Source organism: Necator americanus, chromosome II (assembly GCF_031761385.1).
Source record: "Necator americanus strain Aroian chromosome II, whole genome shotgun sequence".
NCBI classification, from domain to species: Eukaryota; Metazoa; Nematoda; class Chromadorea; order Rhabditida; family Ancylostomatidae; genus Necator; species Necator americanus.
In genome coordinates, this window is record NC_087372.1 from 36,369,246 (window position 1) to 36,385,289 (window position 16,044).

The following is a 16,044-nucleotide window of genomic DNA, read 5'->3' on the forward strand; positions in this document are numbered from 1 at the left end:
AAAAAGAGAAAAATGAAAAGAAGAAAAGCATAGTCTCTGCTCTCTTTCTGTTATCTTCCACTGTCTATTTATTATATTTGTTTTATACTTGTTTATGACACATTCTTTTCGTCCGATATTGAGCGTGAAGAATAAATGAATAAATTAATAAATTAATAAATAAACAAATAAGTAAATAGAAGAAGAATATACAGGAATTGTAGAGAAAACCTACGCACAGCGTTCACTGGAGAAACTGTTATCTTCAGAAGGACTCTGATTTCAAACTTCTCAATTTTTATTCTGATAATTTCGGTGAGAATAACGTATCTTGCAGTAGATAAATGGATATTCGTGATTTCCTGAACACTACGTTAACACTAAATCAAACCAACTAGCCTTCCTATACCCGTGGGACATGAATTTTCGGAGAGACACGCTCTGATTGGTTGATTTCCACAACTCTTTAGTTTTTACTTTTTGATACAAGGCAACTTCACTTTATTTGATTTCTGTTTGTCTTAGTATTAGTACACTATAGATTCTGTAGGTACAGATTTCAGGTGGAGTATTCGTATACGGGATGGGAGACTACGGACAGGGAGGTGATTCCGTCCATTTCTTGCTAATTACCGTAAAAAACGGCCCGGAAGATGCGGCGCCGCACAAGACTGGCGCGCTCCAATCGAACCTCTTGTACAAAATGGTGCGCCAAAACGAATGAAGCCGTATCTTCAGGGCCGTTTTTTACGGCAATTAGGAAGAAATGGACGGGATCACCCTCTTCTCCGTAGCCTCCCATCCTGTATACGAATACTCCACCTGAAATCTGCACCACCTCAGATTCGTGGGGTGATGCCTTTAAGGGAAAACTGTGAGGGACCATATTGAACCAGTTTCCTTTGATTTTTGAAATTGCAACAATCTATTTCTTCTTGGCAAGAAAACTGTGGAAGCATACAAGCATTGTCTAGTTTCTGGAAAGAAGCTAAAATATTCTCGATGGCAGAATTGCGTTGGATTATGTGTCTGCGTGAGATACCGAAAATCTTCCTCGTATTGTTTTAAACTTTTATAGATTGTTTGATAAGAGCGAAGCGAATAAAATATGGTGGAATAAAAAGAGAAAAACTTTACAGTCCCTGTCAATTGTAGGATGAAAATTGTGTAGTGTCGGTGGTTCAAAGCTCGCCTACGGTTTGTATATGGAGCACGCGGATGATTGTTGCTTTTCTGCGAATACAATACAATGCGAAATAAAGTGATACTTTATAATGGCAATAAATAAAATATATACACATAGAATAGATATTGTACGCTAACTATTGAATAGTATGAAGATTGAAGCGACTACCGTAATTGCGTAGCCTGAACGTATCGCCAACGAAAGCTTGGGTGCAAGCGGGATTGCCAATGGGACCCTTCAGGCTCACGTTGTCGTCGCCTTTGTACTGTACGCGGATCACCTTGATCACCTTAACTCCTGTTGATCTTTTAACTGGTCGAGCGGGCGCCAGTAATTCTTCCATTTGTCTCGATCGCGTGCCAGAGTAGCCCAGTGGTTCGTCCTTTTGCGTGGGACGCGAAGAGCATCATCTTTGAAGGACTTCGTGAAGAAATCTGACCATCGGGTCGGCGGTCTTCCTGTAGTGCGCTTAATATCGCGGGGAACCCAGTCGCTCACGGCTCTGGTCCAACGGTTGTCGTTAAAGCGCATCACGTGTCCGGCCTACCTCATTTTACTTTCCTTGGCAAACGCGGCGGCGTCTCTAATCTTCGATCGCTGACGTAGGAGAGAACTTCGAATTCCGTCCCTCACTTGCGTGAAACGGGATACTCCTAGCATCACTCTCTCAATTGCGCGTTCAATGACGCTCACCGCGTTTTCTTCCTGCTTGCGAAATTCCCAGGTTTCCGAAGCATAGGTCAAAGCAGGAAGTACGGTGGTGTTGAAGAGGTGAGCACGGAGCCGGGTGTTCCTGGTCTTCTTCACTACATCCTCGATGCTCTTATACGCTCCCCAAGCCGCTCGTCTCCTCCTGCCCAGCTCGGGGGTCAGGTCGTTCATCATGTTCAGTTCCCGACCCAGATAAACGTAGCTGGTGCATTCGGATATGTTCGTTCCGTTGAGCGTGAATGGGGCATCCGAGACCCATCCGTTCCGCATGAACATTGTCTTTTGCAGATTCAGCTGACGACCGATGCATCCACATGTTTCGTCGAATTCGGTCAGCATTCGTTCCGCTTGGCTGATGCCAGGTGTTATCTGTACGATGTCATTAGCAAAGCACAAATGGTGTAGCTGCCGACCATCAACCTTCACTCCTATGTCGTCCCATTCCAACTTTTGCATTGCGTTTTCGAGGGTGGCTGTAAATATTTTGGGTGAGATTGTATGATTGTAGTGTGAGATTGTATCACCCTGACGACCCCCCTCTTCACGTCAATGATGATGTTCTTGTAGAATGGCGAAATTCCGGTCGTGAAGTTACTGTACAACTCTCGAAGTACCTTTATGTACTGAGGGGGACTCCTTGGTTGTTAGGCTTCCACGACCGTTTCCGTCTCAACTTATAGAAGGCCTTCTTTAAGTCGATGAAGGTGAGACAGAGCGGCATCTTGTACTCTCGTGATACCTCGATGAGTTTCGAAACAGTGTGAATGAGGTCAATCATGCTGAATCCTTTTCGAAACCCTGCTTGCTCGCATGGCTGTCCTTCATCCAATACTTTCTCAATCCTATTAAGGATTACTCTTGTAAAGAGCTTGTAGATGACGGACAGTAAGCAGATTGGACGATAGTTGCCGATGTCATGTGGATCTCCTTTTTTATACAGCAACACGGTCTTGCTGGTCTTCCACTGTTTAGGAACCCTGCATTCCGACAGGTAAAGTGTAAAGAGCCTCGCCAGACTGTTGATGAGTACAGGCGGAAGGCTCTTCAGTTGTTCTGGTCTTATTCTGTCAGGACCGCGTGCCGTAGTATTTCTTACCGACATGATAGCATGTATTTCGGACGGGAGAACCTCTGAAACCTCTGTACGCGGATATCTATCTAAATAAGATGCCTAAAGAATAACATTATGCTGATGGGGAATGTACTGTAATCTGAACATTTATTGATTGGTAGCTTGATGCTATAAATCGTAATTGTACATAATTCGAAATGGTCGTGTAGCTTGTCCTAATTTTGCCACAGGTACACAGATGTGTCAGAATTTCTGTAGGATCTTCTCTTCCGGATTTCTGACAGATTCTTATAAAATTTGGATCCTGATGCACTTTTTCAAACATACTCGAATAAGTTCACATTGAATTTGGCGTCACGAATTTCCTTGGGAGGTTTTTTTCGATAACCTTTTGCGAATGGGAGACCCGAAGATCATCGAGATTTTCATAAACATTTCTAAGGTTCCTATAGAAATTCTTTTAAGAATACAAAGCAATCAGAAGTGATTTATATCATTCGAAGAAGAATGATAACGAAAATTTATTAACTTCAGATTTATTCACAGTCGTAGAAGTGTTTGAAACATTCTGTACTCATTTTCACTGACATTGCTACATATTGCTCGCAAATCCTGAAATATGATTTTTTTAAAAAATTTCTATCATTGAAGAAACGTTGAAAAACTTTGGATAGTGCTACGTAGCCTACATTTCTTCGCAGTCCTTTCTCTTTATTATATCATCTGCCAAACAAAGATAAAACGGGGTACACACTTTTGCGAAGAAGGCTTAAAAACTTGAGATTAAATCGAAGGAAAGAATTAAGACAGGACAAATTTCTACACTCAACCAGTCGCCTCAGGGCATCCTCTGAACTTGGCAAGATCCGTAATGAGTATTTGATGGTTCGTGCCGCATGGATGACGGATCCATTCTTTGTCGCCGCCGATGAGAGTAGTCGTTTTCTTCTGAACATCAGTAACTTGTGTGCTGTGTGGTTCGCTACTAAGTATTTTTTTTCTCCAAAATTCCTAAGGTTCTTAGTCGTAGACAAAGGGGCAAGTCACTTTTTGTAGCCATACATATGAAATCATTGACCGATATCGAGTAGTATATTCGTATAGTATGTAAAGTATATTCGCCCCTGCACTAGTGCAACTCGATCAATACCTATGTGAAGAGTGGGGGACATGGAGCATGAAAATGGCGCTTTTCTCGAGGAGAAAGCTGTAAAATCACCTCCTCGTTTGGTTCTTGCGTAGTCCGATCAAAATCAGGGGTTCGAAAAGTTCCAAAATCGTTAGTATCGGGGCTTCCGTCATTCTTATCATCAGGAAGTCCATCATCCTTTTTATCAGGAAGTGCACCACCGTCATTATTGCCGTCTTGGTTCTGGAATACTTTCACATGTTGTGCGTTAATAGTGCAGGGATAATTCGTCATTTAACTAACATCAACATATTTCATCAGTGCCGCTATCGTGTCCTTTAACATTTCTTTCAATCCTTTGTCCTCGAGCCCGAAACCTATCTGCATTTCGGGGCAACTCCTTTCTAATAATATCAAATAATCGAAAGAGAACTCACCACAACGTTATAATTCGGGTCATCTTTAGAAGATTCATGTGTTTTTTCCTGCGGTTTCCTCACTTCTTTATTTTTATTCACGGTTTCATCGTAGTCGTAGTCGTAGTCGCCGTCGTTAGAGTTTTGTTTAGACATTTCTTCTCCATATTTTTCTTCAAGATCGAAATATCTTTTATTTGACGGTTTTGCTGCTGCCCTCTTTGGTATTTCTTCGAATTCGTACAAGTCGCCTTCATCTGTTCCCAGACTTTTCAAATCTTCTAACCTTCCAACATCTCTAACCTTTCTCTTATTTGTATGCGAATTTTCTTCCGGTTCATCGATGGTTGACGTCGTCGTCATCGTCCTCACAGACGGCGCAACAGGATTCTCCTTCTTTTTCAGATGACGATGTGTTCGAATGAGGCCGGCGTATGAATAGCAGAAAGGTAGAAATAGTAGCAAGGTTAGTAGAACCTTCATTGACGAATGCTGATCGAAAATGAGATGGAACCGTTCTGATCTTGCTATTTATTGTTTATTGTTTGGGTCTGTGCGAGTATCAGAGAAAACAGATCACATCATTTAGAGTTTAATATAAAGTGACCGGCGTATCCTTCCGCTTCGGATGCAACAACACTTCAATTCACCCTCATGTCATTTCAGAATCCTTTAAGGTTTACGTGTGCAGTTTGTACAAGCTATCGACCCTTAGGGATGAATGGCTTGGTTGACTCTCAGGCGAGGTCGAACCTGCGATCCACGGTGCAGTCAGAGCGGAACCTCTTATCGACTACGCTACATCCGTCCTAAGGTTTAACACTGATTTAATTAATCTCCAAGTCCTCTGTTCCTGAAACCTCGGCATTTGAGAGTGTATTTATGTTTTGTTGTTATGCCAGTGAGGTTTAGGTGGATTTTTTCAGACCTTTGGAAAAGACGAGTTTGTCGAAACGTCAGGCCAATATAAAAGTTCCACCTAAACCTCGTTGGCACAACAAGAGAAATAAATAGACTGAACTAATTATAGATTTTAGTCTGATTTTGAGGATTTAAATTGTCGACAATAAAAAGTCGCTGATAAGATGCTGATAAGATTATTCTCTCCTGCTTGGAGTTGCTTCGATGTCGCCAGTGACTTCCTGATATTTAGAGAGCGACTACGTGTGTAAAGAAGTGTAGGCGTTACTGTAAACTGTTATTACCGTGTTTGTAGTTAGTGTAGATCAAAACGACATGAAGCACGTTCCGGTTACACGAGGTGTGTCGACATGTGGTGTGGGTGGTGTGTGTGCAGACGTCGCTACATTCTGGATCTAGTGGCTCTTGGCAACGATCAACATTCCGAAGTCACAAATCAGAAGTTTGAGGCCAGAGACCCAGAGAATACATATTCTCTCAAGGTATTTTAACTGCTAAGATATGGACTCAGGCGCTGTACCATTTTGGAATTTTCAGGAAAGCTGTAACTTGCAGCAAGTTATACAGCTCTGACGATCTCGAGACTTACACTCAGATTCTCGATTGCATTTAGTGAAAGCACGTGGCCTCACTTAAAAGGAAATTTAAGTTTTATGTTCAATTCGTAACTGGGGGGTTACTTCTCAGATTTACTGTTTTGAAAGGACAGATTACTTTAGATTACATGCAGATTCATTTCATTTCCATCACTCCACTTATTTTGGAGACTCATGAGACTTTAATCGATCCATCGTCCGCTGGTTCCGCTGATCATATATATCCTTCTATCTTGTAGAAGAGCCTCTAAAATTTCAATAGTTAAAAAATTACGACATGTTGCGATTGTTTACCGACTGTTGTTGTGAGTGTTCACCGCCTCATGATCCATTCTTCCGGTGCAGCTTGCCTTCACTCGTCCAGTGCTGCCAGGTTCTCTCCCAAACCATAGTGCCTCGCACTCATTCGAGGGTATCCCCCTGAAGAAGGGTTTTCGCGCGTTTTAGTTCGGAAGATGTTATTGTTACTGTAAAATGTAATGTAATTATGTAATTTCTGACAAAATACCAGTCGGATTTCCTGGAGAAAGTTTTCCTGTCGTAATTGAGGTGTTGGGGAGCGCGGTATTCATTTTGTGCTAAGCAGTTCGGAATTATTTATTTCAGAAGCTCAGTAAACCGTGTAGGTTTCGATTCGCACTGGAAGGGAACTTAGAACTCCACAGTCCTCAATTCGACTATGAGCACAACTGTTCATTGTGTAACACCTGTTCAATCCTCTCTAGAGCAGAAATGCGAAAAACTTGACATAAAAGAGAAGTGAAGGAGGGATGTGAACTCACCCGACTTCGTCACGATTCGCTACCCAGTAGCCGCGGAAGCAGGTCCCACACTGCTCGTGTTTGTATTCATCTTAATCAAATTTAATTAATTAATTCCTATTCATTCCAACGTTAACGGAAATCCCTAACTCACCTACTGCACGTTTTTCTTGTGCGTTATCTTTAAATATGGCTAGTTGGTATGCAATTTTTTCGCATCTCTTCTTAGCATCTTCCATAGATATAGGCCCGCTTGTGACAACCTTCAAAGTATTGATAGCGATCACTGATTCGTTTTCTTTTGCATATATGGTATATCGTCATCGAGGCACAATGTCTAGAACTACCAATGATGGACAGGAAGATGTTTTACTGGGAGATATAAACAGAAGTTATTCCGCTACTATACTCCCAGGAGAACAGCTAATGATTGTTCTTATCTATATTTTCTATGTGTAAAAGTGTGGAGAGTCCGGGATTAGGAACGAAAAATCTGCTGTTTGAAGGATGCACGCTTCGTTTGTATCCTTGATATGATTCGTTTTTTGCTCGGTTTGTTGGGGATAATATCCAGTGAAAGGATGGATGTAGCGGTGCGGTTAGAGGTTCCGCTTCCTGCACGATCGATCGGAGCTTCGAATCCGCCCTAGTGCTCATCAAAGCCTTCCATCCCTCCGGGGTCGACAAATTCGTACCAGACTCGTCTGGGAGGATAAAAACACTGACTTGACTTATCGGCTGGCCACCGTAAGTCATTGTAGGGGCCAGTTACACGTTCGTGAACCTCAAACGATTCTGAATCTAAATGAACGTGGTGGTGAAGGTCCCAAACAGATTCACTAACGCCAGACACTTTATCCTTTATCTTTTATATCCCATGAAACTATGTGGTCATGTATGGTGCAGTGGTCACTGGTAACTGTGGTAGAAGAAGAATATCTTGACAGCTAGGACAACAATTGAAGTGGGACTGTATTTGCGACTGTGCGTTGCGAATCCTTTTTCTCCTTCTTTCTAGTGTTTGTCCCTCGTTGTTGCAGGGTCCGTCTTTCTGCTTCTTGTCTTCCATTTGGTTCTATCCATTGCATCAGCCGTACACAAACGCGCATCTATCATATCCAGCTTCACACGGTCCAACCAGCGAATCTTTGGCCTCCCGCGCGGCTTTCACTCCTAAAACGTCGAGCTTCAGAGCGGTTTTGGCAACAGAATCTTCCTCTCGCCGCAAGACGTGACCAAACCTCAGTCGCGCCTCCTTCATCTTCTCAGTTATCGGGACGACGCCGAAGATGGAACGTACAGTGTCGCTAAGTATTTTGTCTTTTATCTTTGTCTTTTAGGGTTACATCTATAGTCCACCACAACATCCGCATATCCATAGCGTGCAACACTCTTTCTAAGGCTTTGGTCGTCGGCCAGCACTCGCATCCATAAACGGCAACAGGACGCACAACCTTCCTGTAGATGTAGACTTCAGTCGAACAGGGACTTTCTTGTCGCACAGTTGCGATTATGCGTTTCGAATCCGCTCTGAATTATTCTCATCAGACCTGATTCATAGGTGTTTCTCTAATGACATCACTAAACTAGTCACATACACATTTTCAGACCGAATTTTTGTGAGAATCAGATTTAAAGACTCAGATTTGTCGAATTCTGATAATGAAAATAATTCGGGATAAACTTACGTAATAATGAGTTCTGTTGACTGTTCGAAAAATCACACCCGTTTCCTCAGGATCTGGTGCGGGGAATTCTGGACATGCAGAAAATTTAGCAACTTCACGCGAACATACAAATCCCATTTTCGCTGTATTTGGACGATCCTGAAAAACAACTGCCGACAATTTTTTTTGAATCATAGTCTTGTTGTTATCGTGTCTTATGTGTATTTGGATTATTTACGAAGTAGTAGTTGGCTGAACAACGGCATGGCGAAAGTTTTCTGTCGTCTAAGGACACCACTGGTGGCCGTTCGTCGTTTGTTTTGTTGTCAATGATAAACAAATTAATAATAATAATACAGTTTGTGAGAAAAATGTGCGAAAATTCAGTATTATCGTAGAGAACATTCCCGTTGCTTAATGTGCGCCAAATTGTAAGTTGATGACGTATAGAACTGTAGTTACCTAGGTCCTGCTGCTCTCCATAAGTCTACCCTGCACAGATCCTCGTCCAAACAACAATCAATGCGGTGTTTTGCTGGAATTTTGCGCTCGCATTTCGAGAGAATTTCTCGCCCCCTAAGCACATACTTTAACTCACTCATAATATAGCCTTACTCGTCTTCGTCTTCAAATGATCCGAGTTCCTTGTCTAACTCTCTGCAGTCCTCCTCTGCCTCTTTCCATGTTCTTTTCACGTACATGTAGATCTAAACGACATTACTATTTCTTCAAAGAATGTTTGCTCTGCACACAATTCTACGCTTAAACAAGTCATAGAATGTTATTTTTTTCACAGACCCTCTTAACGGTAAAGTCTAAAAAACTCGGAAGTTAATACCACCATGATTATTTTTTTTTATAAAAATTAGCCTACACCCAGTCTACCACCTCAAAATATAATTTCCCCTAATCCTAAGGATTTTCTGCATTCTGACTACCATTTTCTATACAAGCAACAATTTTTGAATAGTAAGTAGTAGCGGTCAGTATAATCACCTCGTGCTCCATGACTGTGCCGTCTTTTGTTACATATCTGATCCCATCGCGTAACGGATCGAGCTCATTGTATTCGTCTAAGGGGTTTTGGGTTCACCCGTCGACAAACAGACTGTAATACTAAAAAGTGCAATTTCAATAGCACTGAAGTGTGTAACGTCTAGGACGTACATTTGGAAGAACGTGGAAGAAGGGAGTGTGCTTAAAAAATCCTTTACCTTCGTTAATTTTTTTAAATTATGACTTTGTTTTAATTTTACCTTATTCCATATTTTTTGTATTCCAAACTGTATTCCTAACTATTTTTCCTCTATGTACCCATAACTACTCTTGATCTAAATGTTACGGCCTAACACGGGTTACCAGCATTTTCGACGATGTGGGGACATTTCAGCCCATACTGTTCGATATTCTGTTAAAGCTCGCTCAGAATCTGCCCATCCGTCGTTGTTCCGCGTTCTACGAAACGTTACTTCTCACCTGAACTGCTCGTCAATGCAGAGTTTCTTTAGATATTCCATTATTACTTCCGTCCAGAACTTTCTTTTGCATACACTTGGCCTTTTCCAGTTTTGAACTGGAAACGTCCTTAAGAAACAGAAGAAGTTAGAGAAGGTTACGTGGTGATATTTCTATAATGTGAGAAAAAAAGCGAAGGCGGTTTTCAGCCACTACTTTAGAGGACGAGGGAAGATCATCTTTTCCTCGTGTCATCCGCTGCTAAACGATACACGACCATTTCTCGGTAGTTTTCATTACTACGGCATATAATTTGCCGGAAGTAACTAAACATTCGTCTAAACAGGCTGATTTTTATGCTGTCGTGCTTCTCCATTACTGTGGGCGACGCTGCCCCCATCTACGATCCTACGCCGGGATGGACGAACTCGCAGCTTGATTTCGTTGGCGATGGGGGTCTACTGCAGGAACTTCGTTGAAGACATAAATACAGATCTGGCATTCGTACATCTTCGCTGAATATCTCTCTCGCAACTGCTCTCGTTATTCGGTATACAGGCCAAATACAGATGTCGTCCGCAAGTTTAAGAATACAAGCCAGATGCACAACTCGTCCGCGGTCGTTTTCAGTTCACCTTGACTCCTGCTGTGGGTGTGACGGAGACTCACATCTGGCTACATTTGTCAGGGTGAAGTCAGAATCCGTATGCTGCTCTGCTTCGAATGAGAAGATTCGAAGGTTCGATGTCAAGTAAGTTTGACGGCTTAGTCTTCGAGTGTCGTTGCAGCATCTCTATCACTCTCTTACCAATGAACATTTGCTCAATCGTTGGTCGAACGAGACCAGAGCAAAGCTTGTTCGTCGCGGGTGGTTTCTTTGCGATGCCTGACTAGCAGATCGTGGATGACCCGCTCCAAAAGTTTGTATATTACATATAGCAATGATATTCCTTGATAATTCCTGGGTTTCGTGACGGATAGGTTCTTGTGGGGAAGAATTATGTTGGCATGTCTCCGCGACACAGGATCTTTCTATCAATCCATATTGAACGAATGATCTTCTTCGTCTCACGAATCCCAGTCGGATGTGGAGATTCCAGCATTTCGACACTGCTTCTGTCTTCTCTGCTAGACTTTCCATCCTTCACTTTTTGGAAACAAACCAATACTTTCTACTCGAGTTTTTTTTGTTTGTCGATTTCTTTCGTTGTTTAAGTTTTTTCTCCATCTCGGGCTCACTGACCACAGTGTGTCGTTGAACATGCTGGAGTTCAGGTGTGGATTTGTCTCTCCAGCAAGACCTTGATGTAATTTGTTTTCCCCTGCGCCGTCTCAGTAGAGCATAGGGTTTTCGCCGGTTCCTGTCCTCCCACCTCCAATCAAACTGCTTGGCTCTTTATGTCCATTCGTTCTCGCGATCATGTTTCAGCTCACGACGCAACTTTCTCCTTAGACCCTTTTTCTGTCAGTAATGCGGACAACTCTTGCAGAATTGCACGGGGATCATTTCTCTGCAAATCTGAAGGGGTACTTCTTCTGCAGTACCAAAACCACAAACATTTCGTTTGCATTTTGTGTTGGATAGAATTGGTGATACGTTCTGGATACAATTTTGAAAGATTCGGCGTCACTAGGATCTTTTTTATTCCGTACTCAAATGTTTATCGACGCCAGAGTTTGGCAGAGTTCAAAACCACCTTGTCAAAATTCGACTGAGTTAGAACTTATCGACTTCTTCTTCGAAAATCTTCGAAGTTTTTTGCTGTTAGTTTCCGATCGAGTTCTTCGATAAGGTACTGATCAGAAGTTCAAATAATGCTTACCTTTTGCGATCAATACTATCCACAGTTGTTGCAGTGCTCGCATTGCGTGTCGCGTTCTCAGACTGGTATTGTTCCTTTTGCCTTATGTAACGTTTTATAATATCTGATTTGTTCTCTGAAGCTCTCAAAAAAAAGAGAATCTTCTCCTGGGACAAAATATTTCACACATACTTTCTTTAGTTATTGCATAAATTTCTATTCATATTCTTCTTATTTTCATGTAAAACAACAGTTTCATTGAATTTTGAATTTTTTAGCCGCCTTTTCGCTCTGTTATGCCTTTTTTCAACAAATATAACAACTTTCCCTATCCATATGATTGTGCTGATCTCTCGATATTTTGAGATTTTTATTGAATAGTCGCGTCAACCAGTTTTCTCGAAAAAAAGTGTGAAGAAAATCAAATCGGATAAACAAGAAGTAAGCGTGTAACTCATCCCCAGTTTCGTTCTCCAGCAGTTTTTTTTGTTTTGGACCTTAATAAATTCAGGTTGTTTCCTCAAGAGATTTTCCCTTAAGACTTCTGAAAAGTTCTCATGAAGTGTGGATCTCGTGGACTCTTTCAAACATAATCAAATAAGTTCGGGAAAAGTTTTCTTGAGAGTTTTTTTTAACCGACTTTCTTATGTGAAGATAATACGAATAATGCAGATTTTCAATAGCATTTTGAGCTTCCCATAGAAATTTCCCTGAGATTTTTCGGGAGAAACTGAAATAATTTATATCAATAGAAAAAGAAGGAGATCCCGATAAGCATTTGAAAGGTTTTTTTTCAGATTTATTCACAGTTGTTGAACTTTTTGAAGCATTGTGAACTCATCGGCGTTTTTGAAGACCAGTATGAACGTAAGGATTTCGGACTTCACACTTCTTGTGGTTCTCTTTTCGCTCGCTTTCAGTGACCAGTAAAAGTGGCACTTTCTCTACTTTTTTTCCCCCTACGAAATTGATTTTTTTCCCCAAACAATGATTTTTTTTCGCTCTTTTCTTTTTGGGAGATTACAAGGCAGCATCTGACACGGCGAGCGAATCTGCGGAGAAAGCTAGAGATGGGGTTGTAGATTGTGGGTGGTATCGCTCATCTTTCTTTGAACGTCGTAAAAAACGGTGTGGGAATCGCTTTAGTTCCTACAAGAAACGTTAGAACGCCTTTCTATGTATATGTTCTGGTCCCCTCAGCAACCTGTTCATTAGTTCTACTTGAATAGGCAGTCGAGAAGAACTCACTGGCTTTCGATCGCTGCGCGGCTGGATGCGGCGCGTGTGGCGGTGGCGCGTCGCAACTGAAATCGTCGTGAGAAACGGAGTCTTTCACACCGTCTCGTCAAAACGATTAAGAAGAGATGAGCGGAACAACCTCTGGGCCTGCAATCTACAACCCCATCTCTAGCTTTTCCAGCGGTTTCCTTCGCTACGTCAGATTTATGGTATGCTTCCATGAAGCATTTGTGAAGCTTTCAATAGTTCTCTTCCTAATGAGGTCGATACTTCACTTGGGGAATATTCAATTTAGTTTTATACCTACGTTTCTTTGGTACCGCTACAATTTGGTAACATTGTCTAAAGCATTAGATTTCTCGTTTTTTTTTCTCCAGAAGTTAGATTTTGACCGAGTTCCTTTAATAAAATTTTTCGACAACCTTACGACGTAACAGCTAATCCATGCTTTCAGAAATATGTTCTAGCCTCCTATAGAAATCCCGTAAGGAGTCGAAGAGGAACTGAAATTATAAATGTCAACGAAGAGAGAGTTGACAATAAACATTTAAGAATTATTTTTCCAGTTCTATTCACGGTTGTAGAACTTTTTTTTAAAAAGGTTCTGAACTTATCCTAAGCGTTACCGCATATTCTTCTCAAATTCTGAAATATGATTTTTTTGGCATTGAAGAAGCGAAAAAAAGCTGTAAGGTATTGGTTAAGCTGCACACTTTGTTTCACAGTTGCTTCTGTTTAGACCATCTGGCAAACAGAGAAAAAACGGAGAAATGGCGGATTTTGCGAAAATGGCGGGTATATGACTTACTTACTTAGATACTTAGATGACCCGTCTTCGCTGGACGTGCGGGTCCCAGCATCTCTCCCCCCACTCTTTTCGTTCCCTCCCCATTGTCCTCCAAAATGTTCTCAAGTTTTGTGAGTGACATTAACGAGGTTCTTGAACCAACTGAGCTCCCAGCAGATCCATCCGTGTAGCGAACACATCATCCCATCTCGTTGGCGGACTCCCTCGAGGGCGTTTAGCATCTCTTGGGATCCACTCTAACGTTCTTTTAGTCCATCTATCGTCGATTCTTCTCATAATGTGACCGGCCTATCTATGCTGGATTTCGATATATATATATATTCCACTGGGTGGCGAAGACGGGACATTCCTTTTAAGTCGGAGCTGCGAAGCCCGGCTAGATGTTGTGTGCGCCGATTAGAATTCAGAAGACATCTCTCGAACCCTTGAGCCCTTCAAATACGACATTGGGTCCAAAAAAGGGCAAGAACCACCTCAGTGCCCAACCAGTCTGTTCAGGGCGTTCTTTGGACTGTGAACTGACTTCTTTGGACGTTTCGTCGCGAATTTGATGACGGATCCACTCCTGTCAGTGCTCTGTAGTCGGTAATTGAGCGTTTTTTTTCATTCTCAAGGTTCTTGGTCTCAGACGAAGAAGCAGGGCACTTTTGGTAGCGAAAATTCGTTGCGATATGATACCATGCGCGAAAATCGCAATGTATATTCGTCGCTATGGTACAAACACGATCAATACCTATGTGAAGCACGGCGGGATGATGATGAAAGGTTGTGGACTTCTCGAGGTTAGCACGCTAACCCCATCTATACTTCCTCATCTGATCGTTGCGGGTAGCCTCATCGTTATCACCAGGATTTCGATCATCTTTATCACCACACGGTTTGGATCCTGCAACCTGGGAGAAGTGGCAGTCATTTTCAAAACGAATCATATCTTCTACTGCTTTCCCTGTCATTTTGGAACCTGTACCGTTCGTTACCGCTTACAAATAAAATAGTAAAATTTAAGGAAAAAAACTTTGTTAATTTTTCTTTTTCTCATGTCAAGCACGTATAGTTTTTTTTGGCACAAATTCTTTTTTAGGTATTCAGTGAATAACAAAACTTTATCTCGAACTGCACAAAGTACACATATGAACCATTCAAGTACACTTTTTTCTAACAACTAAATTATTTTCTTCACAAGTATATTTATTATCGGTACATCGTACGGTAACATATCTCAAGTGCAGAAGCCAACAGTATCTATACATATGGGAATCACATAAGGATAAAATCTGGATGATACGATATAGTTATGTATGGACAGAGACAATTGATTTCGCAGTGGAATGATGAATTTGGTGGCTTTTTATTAGTTTATTAATTCTCAGCAGTTCAAAAACTTCTCGTTGAATAGTACGATTCAGAACAAGGTAAACAATCGCCGGGAAACCTGAACAATCGATTTTCACACATAATTCTTTTTTTTCTTATCCTTTCAGAAAAAAAAATTGCTCTGTTTTCTTTTTGCTTGAACTTCTACGACAATGAACATTGCGGTAATTCTAGCTGTTTTCTTTTTCTTTGGAGTAGAATTAGGTATCTGGTGTAGAAAATTTTTGCGCGGTAATTTACTATCACTACATCCTGCTTTTTTTAGGGAAATTTGATCAGGAAAATTTAAAAAAGGAGATTTATGTACTACTGTTTAGTAACACTTTACTGATGCTACTGATTAGTAGACAGAATGACGTTATAAGACAAAATATTGATGGTGAGTGCTTGATAAGGAGTGCGGCTGAACGCGTTCAGCCATGCAAACGCGACGCGCCCGCCGTGCGCTGCGGCACGCGGCTGCCCGCATGCGCTGCAGAAATCGCGCCATCGATCGTTTTGTGCGTCAGACTGGGGGCGCTGGCCGATGGCCGTAGGCCAATCAGTCTGGCTGGAGACATTCACCGCCAATTCTGCTGACTTCGTGTGTTTGCATGTTTGTTTACAAATAACTTCAGACCCTCTCTTGTTTACCTTACCATGTCCAAGTTGCCAACATATATGACCAATGAGGACGAAATATGATGGTGTAGAGAAAAATTGCATGTACACATATATAACAGCTGCGATAAGATTTGCCATACAGATGGAAGTACATTGAATAAAAAACTGAAATCTTGAATCATACACACACAGAATTCGTGTACATAGTTGCTTTGAAAGTAGCATAGCACAAAATTTGTGATGTTGGTTCTTTACAGGAAAAAATAGAGTTTGATGAGACGTAGATTATGAGCATGAGCTCAATTCCTTCTAATTGTCCTGAAAA

The 16,044-nt window shown here is 41.5% G+C and overlaps 5 protein-coding genes across 6 annotated transcripts; all 5 read right to left on the reverse strand.

The window, feature by feature from the left end:
- Positions 1–1,450: 1,450 nt before the first annotated feature.
- On the reverse strand, positions 1,451–1,696 carry RB195_020567 (uncharacterized protein; the record flags this gene model as incomplete). The annotated part of the gene is made up of 1 exon (XM_064188925.1): positions 1,451–1,696. One exon carries the CDS (start codon positions 1,694–1,696, stop codon positions 1,451–1,453), a length of 246 nt encoding a protein of 81 aa, XP_064044806.1.
- Positions 1,697–1,708: 12 nt separating this feature from the next.
- RB195_020568 (uncharacterized protein) lies at positions 1,709–2,332 on the reverse strand (the record flags this gene model as incomplete). The annotated part of the gene is made up of 1 exon (XM_064188926.1): positions 1,709–2,332. The coding sequence occupies one exon, from the start codon at positions 2,330–2,332 to the stop codon at positions 1,709–1,711; it is 624 nt and encodes a 207-aa protein (XP_064044807.1).
- Positions 2,333–2,492: 160 nt separating this feature from the next.
- RB195_020569 (uncharacterized protein) lies at positions 2,493–2,978 on the reverse strand (the record flags this gene model as incomplete). The annotated part of the gene is made up of 1 exon (XM_064188927.1): positions 2,493–2,978. One exon carries the CDS (start codon positions 2,976–2,978, stop codon positions 2,493–2,495), a length of 486 nt encoding a protein of 161 aa, XP_064044808.1.
- Positions 2,979–3,484: 506 nt separating this feature from the next.
- Positions 3,485–4,976, reverse strand: RB195_020570 (uncharacterized protein; the record flags this gene model as incomplete). Its single annotated transcript, XM_064188928.1, has 6 exons — positions 3,485–3,560; positions 3,638–3,716; positions 3,779–3,896; positions 4,168–4,320; positions 4,381–4,458; positions 4,515–4,976. The coding sequence occupies 6 exons, from the start codon at positions 4,974–4,976 to the stop codon at positions 3,485–3,487; spliced, it is 966 nt and encodes a 321-aa protein (XP_064044809.1).
- A 1,248-nt stretch (positions 4,977–6,224) lies between these two features.
- On the reverse strand, positions 6,225–14,695 carry RB195_020571 (uncharacterized protein; the record flags this gene model as incomplete). 2 transcript variants are annotated; one of them, XM_064188929.1, is made up of 12 exons in its annotated part: positions 6,225–6,257; positions 6,328–6,430; positions 6,519–6,588; positions 6,662–6,717; positions 6,793–6,862; positions 6,926–7,034; positions 8,460–8,597; positions 8,930–9,014; positions 9,915–10,022; positions 11,717–11,831; positions 14,266–14,475; positions 14,539–14,695. In XM_064188929.1, 12 exons carry the CDS (start codon positions 14,693–14,695, stop codon positions 6,225–6,227), a joined length of 1,254 nt encoding a protein of 417 aa, XP_064044810.1. The 2 variants fall into 2 exon arrangements, with proteins under 2 accessions (XP_064044810.1, XP_064044811.1); XM_064188930.1 differs by lacking the exons at positions 6,662–6,717; positions 8,460–8,597; positions 8,930–9,014; ... (2 more) ...; positions 14,266–14,475; positions 14,539–14,695 and adding an exon at positions 7,910–8,032 and having other exon boundaries at positions 6,519–6,530.
- Between the last annotated feature and the right edge of the window lie 1,349 nt (positions 14,696–16,044).